Source organism: Poromitra crassiceps, assembly GCF_964638095.1.
Source record: "Poromitra crassiceps genome assembly, chromosome: 10".
Classification (NCBI taxonomy): Eukaryota; Metazoa; Chordata; class Actinopteri; order Beryciformes; family Melamphaidae; genus Poromitra; species Poromitra crassiceps.
This window is the reverse complement of record NC_139631.1, coordinates 18,812,930-18,826,345: the sequence shown is the minus strand read 5'-3', so window position 1 is coordinate 18,826,345 and position 13,416 is coordinate 18,812,930. Positions and strand designations below refer to the sequence as shown.

Below are 13,416 nucleotides of genomic sequence, written 5' to 3'. Positions count from 1 at the left end.
TAGTGCCAACAGAGCCGGGTTTAAAAGCCTTACAAACTAGTTACCAGGTTTTTTTTACTAACTTGCTATCCCACCACATGCTTTGTTTTCCACTTTGTTTAATTCCAATACTCTGACATGGAAAGTAACTAAATTTGTATTTAGCACAAAGGGCCTTATTTAGATGATATGTAGCGCATGATCTAAGCTTTTAGAGCATTTTCTAGTTAGAGGATGCATCTGGGTGGAAAATAAGACGCAAGGCACAAAGGGCTTATATTCCTTAATTAATCATAGGTGACAGTGTTTTACATGTAACATGAACTCAACCGATCAGTGTCATCTTCCATTCTATTTAAAAGCTAGGGGCGCTTGCGGCTTGGAACATTGCTATTTAAATGGCAGATTCGGCAAGTGGGAGGAATGAAACTGTGAGAAAACATCTTAAAAAAGTGCTGTAAGGTTCTCCGTAAATTTATTTGTCACATCCTTTCATCTGAATTAATTCACTGAGCACGTCACCCAAACTAAAATTTTCCAAGCTCTCAAGCACAGACTGGCACACCCATTTTATGAGCTCTGCACTTGCTCTATAAACTGGGATATTCTGCTTTGTGAAGCCATTTGCCACTAAGACAGACTCATAACCAAGATTAAAATAGAACAACGCCGTAATGGCTGTTAGGAATTACCAGGGTATGACATTTATTGGAGAGATCAATCATTTTGTCACATTTAGCCAAATCTTGACACAGAATTATTTATTTTGTGTTAAATAAATTTGTACACGAAATTAGCCTTATGCAATAGCAGATTCATCATAGTAACAACTTCATTCCAAAGGAACAAGATGTTGCTTCATCGTTTAATACTGTAACTCGCCTGAACATGTTCTGTGACACACAGTATTCCTTCAATTTCAACTGATTTCATGACAATAAAAACCATGTGACCTGAGCCCAGTTATCAGATATCAAATGAAATCATGGGATGAGCATATTGTTACTCCTAAAACACTGTATACATCTAAATTAAGTTATTATTATAACTAAGGTTCAGGAACGTTCTACTCACCTGGACACATGTGTTTGTGTCGTCACACTCAGCACCAGATCGCTCACACACACTTCGTCAGTGCCACAGTCTTTTGAGAAGGGGACCTGAAACAATGAAAGAGAGGTGCTTTATTCTTCTAAAGACATGTTTTGAATTCATGTCTGGGATTTTTTTTTATCTTATTGGCTTTTATTTATTATCCTGTCATCATTTGTAAAGAACCATATAACTGTTTTGTTTTGTGCTATAGAGAATACATTTTGTATACCGTAAATTCCGGACTATAAGCCGCGGCTTTTTCCCCGTTTTTTGGCCCCTGCGGCTTATATAACGGTGCGGCTTATCTATGGATTTTTTCCAAAAAAAAAAAAAAAAAAAAAAAAAATCTCTCTTTTTTAGCACTCTTTCTAACTATAAATCCACTTCTGTTTTAATTTCCTCTCTTGCCCTCTTTTCACCACACCGCGGACACTGTGTGCACTGTAAAAAAAAACACAGGTGGTGTTGTGTTATGTTGTTTTGTTGAAATGTTAATAAATGGGAGCTTCCTCAAACAGCCATCTCTTTCCCGACAATCCCCTCTGTGCATGAACCCTTACATATGGTAATTAAACATTAAAACACAATAATAAAAAAAAATATATATATATATATATATATTAAAACACCCGCGGCTTATAGTCCGGTGCGGCTTATATATGTAACAAACAGGCAATTTTGCTGCTGCGGCTTATACTCCGGTGCGCCTTATAGTGCGGAATTTACGGTAATTATAGGTTTATTATATTACTCACTTGCATGAACCAACCAAGTGATGTCTGTGTCTCAGAACTTGCGTGACTTAGTGACACAGTTTGGTGTTGATGCTAGTAATCATGACACTAGGGAGTGTCCACACCTTGTAATTTAAAATGACGAAGACAAATACCTCTGCAACATAACAGCTAGCTTTGAAGCCTTTTTCACCTGAAGTGTTTCCTGTCATGCAGATCTATAAAGACTGAATAGATAACGACAACTTTAACAAAAACAACTAGGTGCAAATGGACAGGGGGACAAGACAAAAAATGTATCACACTTACAAAGAATTCCCATGCACTGGGAGAGAAGACATCAAGGACTGGGTTTGCATCTGGGCTCTGCATACCGATATCTACCTTAAGACTGATGGAGTTGACAAAGTCTGGTGCCTCCTGTTGAAGAAATCATGACATAGACGGACACATCAAGAGATCCAAAATGCTTGATGCCTATTTTGGAAAAACAATATTGCTTGAAGTTAATACTGTAATGTATCTATATGGGAGATACATTCTGCAAACATAGAAATAGCCTATGATGTGCATGCGTTCTCTGCCAGCCTTATCACATCAAGGTACCCAGATAATAACAGCTGACTTTCACACCTAAGGATTATATCTGAAGTCTTTTCATGCCCATTAATGCCTACACGCACTGAATCATCAAAATAGAACCAATGCAGAGAACACTGGTCAATCAATCAATCAATCAATCAATCAATCTCCATCAAGTACCTGAACATAGACTTGGTAGTCTTGACACACACGCTGAGATGATATTTTGACATTTGCAGAGAGGAAGCGCTCAGTGTTTTGACTGAACAATGCTCGAGACGTCACTCGAGAAGCCTGCAAGTCAGCATCCAGAGTCAGATTGTAGGATACATCTGGAAGAAGTAAAGACGGTGTACAGACACTTTTTTTTATTTGACTTCGATCAGAAATGATAAGTTGTTCTGAAAACTATTTGGACAGGATTTACAGAAGTTGCTCATTTAAAGCAACAGAAAGGTAATGTACTACTGAAAAGCCGAAAATATTGTTATACTGTATCTATCTAAAGTGGGAGTTAATCAGATTTACCAATGGGTCCAACGGGCTTCAGGGGCCTGAATGCAGCACTGAGACAGAGGTTGGTGTTGAAACAGGAAAGCTTGCGGCCATTAATGACACAAGGCTTACTAAGAATGCTGATTTTATTGGGGGTAAAGGAGGCTCCAGCTGTGACCACAGCCAGACCACGAGACCTGAGAAGCAAGTGCAAAAACACAAGAAGCAAGAAGTAACACACGTCACAATTCAATGACTAAACTCAGGGGTGGCTCTTTGCTCGTTCTTATGCGGCTCTTCAATTCACATCAAATTGTGTGTGTGTGTGTGTGTGTTTTAACACACTGCCTCTTACAGCCTCTTACAACCACTTCATAGCAATCATATACCTTGGAAACAGACTCAGTTGTTGCAAAAAATGTGCCAAGCTCTCAGAGACAGTAACACTTGCATCATATCAAGTGACGTACAGTAGTACATTACCTGTGCTAAAAAGCCAGCTTAGGGTTATGGTTTGGGTTCAGGTTAAGGTTAAATAGCAAAAGAGTTAAATGTGACTTCCGGTTGACTTTGAACACGCCGCGACATGAAGCGCGGTCTCCGGTGTGAAAGCCGAGTGTTTTACGCCTCCTAGTACAAACAGTGAATGAGAACAGCCTGATACATGATGTAGCTCTTTGCACGACCACAGCTATTTTGTTGGCTCTTAGGGCTCTATTCTCCCACAGGCCATCGGCGCTATTACGGGCCTTAACCGCAAAAAAACGTGCCTTGCGCCTGTTTCGGCAAGATAGCAATAGGCTTTAGGCTGCCAAATGCGCTTTAGGCCGAATGGGCGTGGCGCAGTCCCAAAGTGGGCGTGTCGGCGCTAAATACCAGCCTAGTCATATCTTGGGAGCTGGCCTACATTTAGCGCTTTGCGCTTTTCAAAAGCAGGCCTATTCTTTGCCTTCACTGCTTCTTCTCTGTCACCCTTCTCTCTCTCTCTCTCTGAGTTCCCAGCATGCATTGTGTTTCTTCATTTCGCTACTAAATAGCTACCAAATGAGCCAAAATAGATATAAAAGGTAGTTCTAAATTAATGTGTAATGGTAACACAGCCTGCCATTGTCAACATTTCAATATTGGACCAAATAAAACCTCGAAATGAAAACACCACCCTATGTGAAACATATATGTCCTCCTGGGCATATATATACCCCTTGTCGAGTTAACGTGATTTAGAGAAGTAACAGCGGAACGCGCTTCGGAACGCGCTTCTAATGGCATCTGCTATACTGTGATGTCCATCCAATAACTTGGCCCTATTTCACATTTAGTTTTACAATAAAAACACATTTATGCAATGACTTGACATAATGTAGGGTATATTTATGTGCATCATCCTTCCTGCAGCAGGCGAGAGAAAATGATATCTTTCTGGACAAACTTTCACCAATCTAATAGGCTATATTTTTCTAGCTGATGCATAGAACATTATTTTCACTTTGATCTTGCTATAGTGTAGCGTATTTACATGCTTGCAGTATTGAAACTGCAGTTAGATTGGTTTGAGAAGCATAATAATATGGAATAATAGCCTATAATGCAGACAGACAGGCTGGATGAAGGGAGGGGGGGGGGGGGGCAGAGCGTTTGGCTTTCGTCTGGTTTTGCGGGATCACTGGAATTGGAGCTAAAAAGGCAAGCGTGCGATTCGTTTATTGCACTTATCCAATGAGCATGACGGTGCATAATTTTACGCCTAAAAGGCGTGGTTGTAATGCTTTGGGCTGCATCTAGCGCCAGCACGACGATATCAAGTGCGCCTTTCCACGCCCACTGCTTTGATCTGCGCCTGCCGCTCGGCCTAGAAACTGCGCCGATGCAACGATAGGGGCCTTAGTCTCTGACTGGTTGGCCACCCCTGACTTAACTGATTGAACTTGATTCAAGCAATATCGTAGATTAGAACACGGCTCTCTTGAATACTCGATTCTGATTGGTCAATCAACAATATTCACCGGTCATTATTTCTCGACAACCGACCGCTGCTCTGCCACACCTGGATTAATCAGTTGATAAGAGCTTTTTGTCAGCAAGACACTACTAATTAGGCCAACCAGTTGCAGCTGTGGTGTCTTGTGTGCCAATTACGAATGAAACCGCTTTGTCGTTGAAAACGCTATTAAAAAATCTATTTGAATAATTATTTTTGTCAGATTATTGAATGATTTAGTTGTAGGCCGTGTTCTAAGCGGGATAATGTATATTGAGGCGGTGATTACTGGGAAATAATGACCTTCAGGTGAACGATTAAGCCCTCCGCTGGCGCGTCGGGCTCAATCCACCTGTTGGTCATTATTTCCCCCGTAATCACCGCCTCAATATACATTATCCCTTACGTATATCACCTTAGAAGCAATTAGCTCAGTTCATAATCATTCACAAATTGTTATCCTTGTTATTCCCACATTGTGTTGACTTAACTCACCAGAGCTGCACCACTTTCCCCTGTGCTCCAACTGAGATGTCAGGGATGCTGTCGTCATTCAGATCTCTAAAGCTATCGAGGGACCTTCCAAAAAACTGCACCTTAGGGTCCAGTTTGGAACCAAGGATTCTCTGGAAGAGATCAAAGATCATTGTCGCTGGCTTATTATCACACTATATTTAATCAATCAAACTTGATGTATTTCTCAAATGAGAGACAAAATTCCCTTTGTAGCAAGTGTTTATATAGACGAGCTCCCAAGTGGCACAAGACCATTCTGCATCAGGATCCATCATACCTGTGTAAAGCCACGGCTAGACGTTTAGGCTCAAAGACAACATTGCAATAAGTATTTCCCCCCCACTCTCTTTCAGTCACTCCGTTTTGCTCCCTACCTGTGAAAACTGCTTGTGTAATGTCTTCTTCACCCCGTTGTAGATGTAAATGACACCTCTCTCTTGGTCTTCTAGTGGTGCTCCAACCACCACATCATTGAAACCATCGCGGTCTAGGTCAGGAACAGCAGAGATGGCCATTCCAAAACGGGCATTCTCAGCTGGGGACGGACCACTGAGGAAGCCCTGCTCATTCAGAATACCCTTTGGATAGCAAGTGGGACAGAGAATGATCCAGGGCGTGAGAGCCAACCATCATACCATCATGCTGTTTGCTGTAGCTGCTTTAGTCATCCTCATTCATGTCTTAACACCAGAAAGGCCAAACCACAGTCAATTGATGGTTGTTTTGAACTTCAGAATTGAAAATCTCAGTTTTCAGAATGTCCCTCTGTGAATTTTCTTAGATCCACATTTAGTACAAACCAGCATCTGCAAGGAAATATTAGTTATAATGATATTTACCCTTTTCAATTGACGTATTGTTGATCTTCTCTTAGACCCACAAAACCCATTGGCCTTTCTAGTATTAATGACCATAATAAAAATCATCATCTTCAACCCATATTCCACGGTGTCTTCATATTTTTGACGGATTCGTGTGAATAATGATGATCATGTTCACGTTCCTTTGCTCAGGAAACCCACACTCCAAGCTGCTCATAACGACGAGATGTTGTGCTCATGTTCACCTTGGTGGTGGAGTAGAGATGTTGTGCTCATGTTTACCTGGGTGACGGAGTAGAGATGTGCTCATGTTTACCTTGGTGACGGAGTAGAGGTAGACCCTGCCCTGCTCTTTCTTCAGCTCGCTCATGAACATGGGTGCACCAACCAGCAGGAGGTCTGACACCTCGTCTTTGTTCACATCCAGAGAGCACAGGACACTGCCGAAGTAGGACCCAATCTAGGACAAGATTGCATACTCTTTACTGATGATGAATTCATTTCATAGGTGCTACTGTATTTGAAGGGCTTTACTGGATTGGCCGGCAGTTAATAGGTATACGACTTTATTTGTCAAAAGCGACTAGCGAAAAATCTGTCGACTTTTTCTGACGATGAAGCAATGTTAATGTGTTGAATCCAGTGCATTTGCCAATAAATTGGTGTGGCTGCTGCCGGGGTTTCTCTCTCTCTCTCTCTCTCTCTCTCTCTCTCTCTCTCTCTCTCTCTCCCCGTCAGTGCTTCACACAGATACACACACAGCGGATAGGGTTTGCTTGTCATGTATAACGGTGTATGCTGAATCTGGCCCGGGCAGGTGGATTCAGCACTTAATATCACAACAGCTACGCTGCGGCGTGCATAATTGGATATGCAAATTAGCGTATGACGCCATCTAGCGATTTTCTGAGCAGCCAATAGCTACTTTCCTTGGTGAAAGAGTTGGCAACACATGTTATAAAAGCAATACCTTCCAAAAGGCCAATAGATAAAACAGAAACTGTATGCACTATGCAGAGTGGGTTTATGAAACAACGTCAATATGGCAGTGAGGGAAAGTCATCAGTACCTGTTTCCCTCTCTCCGTGTCCTCGATAATCGTTTGTTTCTGTGCATTGATGGTATAGACGACAACTTGGCCTGAGTGGTTGGAGCGAGGCGCACCAGCGACAAAGTATTCTGTGGGCCCATTGCTCAGTGTGCTGACTGAGTAACCTGGGAAGAGTACAACAGAAATGTTTAGCAGTGGACATGTACAGTACTGTACTTAGATCAACTGTTAATGCATTTGAGAGTTAAAGAAGGCCTTCAGTCCAATAAACACATAGCGTACATACAGGGGGGATACGGCAATATTGGGATGAAGGTAACACCACAGATTATACTACACTCTGATTTCTGCACTCCTTCTTTAGCTAAATAAATTCAGATTACCGGTACATGATGATACCCCTCGGTGACAGTTTTGGAGCTCGCCGACAAACCCCCCAGATCAGAGGCAAATCTGTGTTGGCTCGCAAATCACCGCTCGATTGCTATGCGTGAACTAGTATCCACAGATGAGTCACAGAGGTCCGACAGGCATCAACATGCTACAGCCAATGAGAGCGCAAGACACGGGGTGACTTTACTTGACTTTACTTCAAGCAAGTGGTCTGAGGAGCAAAAACGAAGAAAGTATATGGGCCATTGGTGCAAACTGCTGTCCCACAACCAAAAGACAATTTTAATACGAATTTAAGTATCCAAATATTAGATGTTTACTAAGATCATTCTATTATCTATTGAAACCCCAAATGATATTTGAGATAGCAATAAACGTAATAACTGACTTAATCAAACTGACGATGAGCCAATTCGGTAGAATGGCCCATACAGTATGTGTGTGTTTATAAATGAAGCCGTGAGCAGACCTGTGTGAGACTGCGTTTGTGGACTCGTCAGGGATTCTCCTGGTGAAAGATCTTGTGTGAGCCCCTGTCGCCGCTCAGTCAGTGTGAAAACCATAATGACTTCAAGACTCCCGATTACAAGACAACAAGTTGTGTCATGTGAACAGAACAGCGATCTAGTAGTGTGTCGGTGCCATTGAATGAAAAGAGCTAATGCAACAAGTAAGCACATAGTGGGTTTGGTCAAATAGCAGCCTCAGATGCTGAGGACCAATGCCAGTGCCTCCTACCCAGTAATGAGCTGTGCTTTCTTGCAGGGTCTTGCAGGATTTCCTCAAAGGCAGAGGAAGGGAAGATGTCTGCTCTGGATCCTGTCTGGTGGACGACAGTCCCGCTCCATGCGTAGGCTCCCACTGCCCCCAGCATCATCACTTTCTGAGACAGCAAAGGTCAAAGGTCAACAGATGAAAACCTGACATTATTCTGGGTCACACAACCATTATCTGTTTCTGGTCTTGGTGCCAGACTGAACAGCTTGAGAACCCAAACAATGTACTGTATGTAGTTAATATCAAAACTATTGTAGTCACTATTTTGGCACGGTGACCCTAATTATAACAAATGGTTAAGATGGGAGCTATGATATTCCTCTGCACCTTGCAAGGTGAAGAACTGCCAAAAGTATCAAATGCCCTGTCAAAGTTCCTCGGATATAGATAGGTTTTAGAGTTGTATAAGGCAGAACTCTGTACCTGTTTGCTGGCATAGTGAGCGCTGAATCCCACCTGGGACATCTCCATCTTGAAGTTGTCGCCCCCCTTTCCGGTGCCTTGTGGGAAAAGAGCGTGATATCAACACCATGTACAGAAATACAGAAGCAGATTAAGGTAAGTATTTCAGACAAATTGCAAAATGTGTATGAAAGAATGCCAATGTGTCTTTGAAACATCTCTCGTGCGATCTTCAACAATGACAGACTTGTTTTGACGTGTACGGGTGAAACTCTTTGAAAAGAGCCCTTGAAGTAGTATGAATGAACATGCAGTGTTTCTTTCTTTCAAGTAAATTACATATACATGCAACAGGAAGGGGAAAGATATAATATTATGTACCCTCTATGTTGAAGATGCGGTTCCCCAGTGCTCCAGCAATCGTGGAAAGGGCAGCCTCTTCAGACACATTGAAGAAGTACTTTTCTGTGGGTAAACTGGCAATGGACTTGATTTCAGCTATTAGGTTTTTAGTGTCAATGTTGTTTCTGGTGTAGTATCCCAGGACCTACGGACAACAGCATAACAAAAGGGAAAATCAGTGCAAATTCAAAATTGCAACATCATCAGCACATAAACACATCAAATAATCAGAAATGAGTCCTAAAAGGCTGACGTTACACGGTGCAACTACTAGGATCAGGATTTTTTATTACAAGACAATGGATCCGTAGATCATTTTACAATGGATCACTGTTTACTTCTAAGGATATTTTGGGATATAACATTAAAAATATATATAAATCTTTTTTTATGCTGTGTTTGGTTTCTGGGAAATTGTTAGCAATGCTGCTGTCATTGAGGGAAACGGGGATAAAATATTTCTGTGCACATGATGAAACCATTTCCCTCAGCCTTGCATGCAAGCCTTTCCTTTTTCTTCTATAAGGCGTGGGTAGTTGTAGTAGTTTAAAAAGAGGTAGTTTCTCAAAAACAAAAACACCTGTATACAAACACGAGCATGTGTGGATCGAGATTCCAGGTGTTGAAGTATTTGTAAACGAACTGATGGGAATCGACGAGTGTGATGCTGGACAGATATTAACAAACCAGTCGCTCCAGGACTTTCATAATGACTGAGGTTAAGGCGACAGGCCTATAGTCATTAAAGACAGGTGATGTTATTTTTCTTGGGACTGGTATAATCACTGCTGCCTTGAAACAAGCAGACACAATTGAGAGTTGAAGTGACCAGTAGAAGATGGAAGTGAGGACAAGTGCGAGTTGGTCAGCACGGTGTTTTAATGTAGCAGGTGCCATGCCCTCAGGCCCTGCCGCCTTCCTGATGTTTTGCTGGCAGAGGGAGCAAGGTTCTAACCTCATGTTCTGAGATGGTAGGTGGTGCTCTCTGGATTTCATTGTTGAAACAATTTGTACACCAGAGAGGCTAATAGCGCATTGAGTCAATGCGCTTTTAGCCTCTCTGGTCTCAGTCAGGATTACCAGGGGACTGCCCATGGTAATCTATCCTAACAGATCATCTTATCAGAGGTCCCGCCCCCTCAAAACAGCGCATAGTTCAAAAGGGGGAGAAACAGAGCGGATAGAGAAGTCCCTTAAAGACTGGATTTGATTTTTTTTGCAAGATAATTCATAAACTTGTCTTAAAGACCCATGAGAGACGTTTTAAACAACTAAAATAGTATAAAATGGGACCTTTAAACAAAAATCAATTAGCAGGAATCACCACTAGTATAAACGTGATGATGACAGTCAACAATAGTTATAATTGCTGCTTATACAGGTTATCACTTACAGCGATCCCGAAGCGTGTAATTGCTTTTTTCTCGCAATCTTGAATAACTGTTTCCCTGGAATCCACATCATGAGACTCCCCATCGGTGACGACCACCATCACCTTGGCAGCACCTGGACGGCCACCATACCTCTGATGGAAGCCCCAGTCGCTAAGGGAATGGAAACAAGTTACTCTTTTCACCATTACTTTTTACACAAAAAGCAGCTACATCAAAAGTGAGTAAGAGATCCAAATCTGAGGCTATACTATGGGTAACATACATCTCTGTTAATTGATGGATGCTACAATGACGGTGGTTGCAAAAAACAAAAACTGTAGCTTCCTAGTTTGCAGGTACATATAAAAGTAGATAGCCATAGTAATCATCCACTTTTCATCAGTTAATATTCAATCTATGTAAACAAGGAAACAGACAGATAGATAGATACACACTCATAAAGAGACTGAGAAATAAATTGAATAAAATGAATTCATAAAGATATAAACACAGACATACATACATGCATGCATGCATGTATAAAGGATAATATTTTTGCCATACCAACCTGGCATATTGGATTGCACCGAAGGTGTTGGTAGATTGACCGTACATCTGTGTGATTCTGGAGGCTGCAGCAACTACGTCATCTTTGGTTTTATAATCACTCAGTCTGAATTCAAATTTCGTTTTATCTGCATATTGAATGATGCTGACCTGACAGGATAACAAATGGTGTGATAAAGTACACAAATATGTCATTAATGACAGGAAGACCAAAGGGAAAACGGGTGAATTAACTCCAGTTTATCCCTAACTTTATCTCACTTACTGCTTTATCAACTACTACTACTATATTGCTACTGTACATGCAGAGCATGATCAGTTGTAGCCTCGAGAACATCACATTACCTGGGTTGTTTGAGGCCCGATGTCTAGTGAAGGTAAGAGTTTCTGCAGAAACAGGATCATTGGAGGCCAAGGATAAATGCTGTTGGAGCCGTCCAAAACAATCACAATGTCCATAGGTCCTCCACATGCTAGAGACATCATGAGGGACAAAACAATCACAATGACCGTAGGTCCTCCACATGCTAGAGACATCATGAGGGGACAAAACAATCACAATGACCGTAGGTCCTCCACATGCTAGAGACATCATGAGGGACAAAACAATCACAATGTCCATAGGTCCTCCACATGCTAGAGACATCATGAGGGACAAAACAATCACAATGTCCATAGGTCCTCCACATGCTAGAGACATCATGAGGGGACAAAACAATCACAATGACCGTAGGTCCTCCACATGCTAGAGACGTCATGAGGGACAAAACAATCACAATGACCGTAGGTCCTCCACATGCTAGAGACATCATGAGGGACAAAACAATCACAATGACAGTAGGTCCTCCACATGCTAGAGACATCATGAGGAACAAAACAATCACAATGACCGTAGGTCCTCCACATGCTAGAGACATCATGAGGGACAAAACAATCACAATGACCGTAGGTCCTCCACATGCTAGAGACATCATGAGGGACAAAACAATCACAATGACCATAGGTCCTCCACATGCTAGAGACGTCATGAGGGACAAAACAATCACAATGACCATAGGTCCTCCACATGCTAGAGACGTCATGAGGGACAAAACAATCACAATGACCATAGGTCCTCCACATGCTAGAGACGTCATGAGGGACAAAACAATCACAATGACAGTAGGTCCTCCACATGCTAGAGATGTCATGAGGGACAAAACAATCACAATGACCGTAGGTCCTCCACATGCTAGAGATGTCATGAGGGACAAAACAATCACAATGACCGTAGGTCCTCCACATGCTAGAGACATCATGAGGGACAAAACAATCACAATGACCGTAGGTCCTCCACATGCTAGAGACGTCATGAGGGACAAAACAATCACAATGACCGTAGGTCCTCCACATGCTAGAGACATCATGAGGGACAAAACAATCACAATGACCGTAGGTCCTCCACATGCTAGAGACATCATGAGGGACAAAACAATCACAATGACCGTAGGTCCTCCACATGCTAGAGACATCATGAGGGACAAAACAATCACAATGACCGTAGGTCCTCCACATGCTAGAGACATCATGAGGGACAAAACAATCACAATGACCATAGGTCCTCCACATGCTAGAGATGTCATGAGGGAGGCATACATGTGACGATGAATGGATGTCATGAGGGAGGCATACATGTGATGATGAATGGATGTCATGAGGGAGGCATACATGTGATGATGAATGGATGTCATGAGGGAGGCATACATGTGATGATGAATGGATGTCATGAGGGAGGCATACATGTGATGAATGGAGAGGAGATGAGGGACTTGCTGAGACCACAGGTGGATGGAAATGATGGAAAAGCACTTTCCAAACATAATGGAGATTTCAGCACAGTGGTTTTAAGGACACCTCGACATTTTGGGGATTACTTGGTTAGTTTACTTCACCAGAGACACTCTATAAAAACACACATTGTGCCAAAGGTTTGGACAGACGATTAGGAAATTGCTCGTTAATGATCAGATTAATAATCAATTATGTACAACTCAAAATGTCAGGCATCACTTTAAGCAGAGAGCAGATGAGAGATGCTCCTATGTATATACTGTAGTGTAACACAGTGGGTCCCAAACAGGTGGGCAGGCCCCTTGGGGATGGGGGCAGAGGAAATACAGGGGAGTGCGCACGAACATACGGTACCTGCAAACACTTTTGCCGGATTTTTAACCCTTTCTCCTGCTGTGCTCCCAATTGGTAATTTATTCCG

The 13,416-nt window shown here is 42.1% G+C and overlaps 1 protein-coding gene across 1 annotated transcript in view; it reads right to left on the bottom strand.

The window, feature by feature from the left end:
• Positions 1 to 13,416, bottom strand: part of itga2.2 (integrin, alpha 2 (CD49B, alpha 2 subunit of VLA-2 receptor), tandem duplicate 2) — a 39,485-nt gene that overhangs the window by 17,382 nt on the left and 8,687 nt on the right. The window contains exons 6-19 of the mRNA XM_083644875.1: positions 11,511 to 11,638; positions 11,167 to 11,315; positions 10,619 to 10,769; positions 9,205 to 9,370; positions 8,845 to 8,921; positions 8,383 to 8,527; positions 7,270 to 7,415; positions 6,517 to 6,660; positions 5,754 to 5,957; positions 5,359 to 5,489; positions 2,919 to 3,082; positions 2,571 to 2,722; positions 2,118 to 2,228; positions 1,054 to 1,139 (exon numbers count right to left, since the gene is read on the bottom strand). Of these exons, the coding sequence (XP_083501001.1) occupies positions 1,054 to 1,139; positions 2,118 to 2,228; positions 2,571 to 2,722; positions 2,919 to 3,082; positions 5,359 to 5,489; positions 5,754 to 5,957; positions 6,517 to 6,660; positions 7,270 to 7,415; positions 8,383 to 8,527; positions 8,845 to 8,921; positions 9,205 to 9,370; positions 10,619 to 10,769; positions 11,167 to 11,315; positions 11,511 to 11,638 (1,954 nt within the window). The remainder of the gene's footprint in view (positions 1 to 1,053; positions 1,140 to 2,117; positions 2,229 to 2,570; positions 2,723 to 2,918; positions 3,083 to 5,358; positions 5,490 to 5,753; positions 5,958 to 6,516; positions 6,661 to 7,269; positions 7,416 to 8,382; positions 8,528 to 8,844; positions 8,922 to 9,204; positions 9,371 to 10,618; positions 10,770 to 11,166; positions 11,316 to 11,510; positions 11,639 to 13,416) is intronic.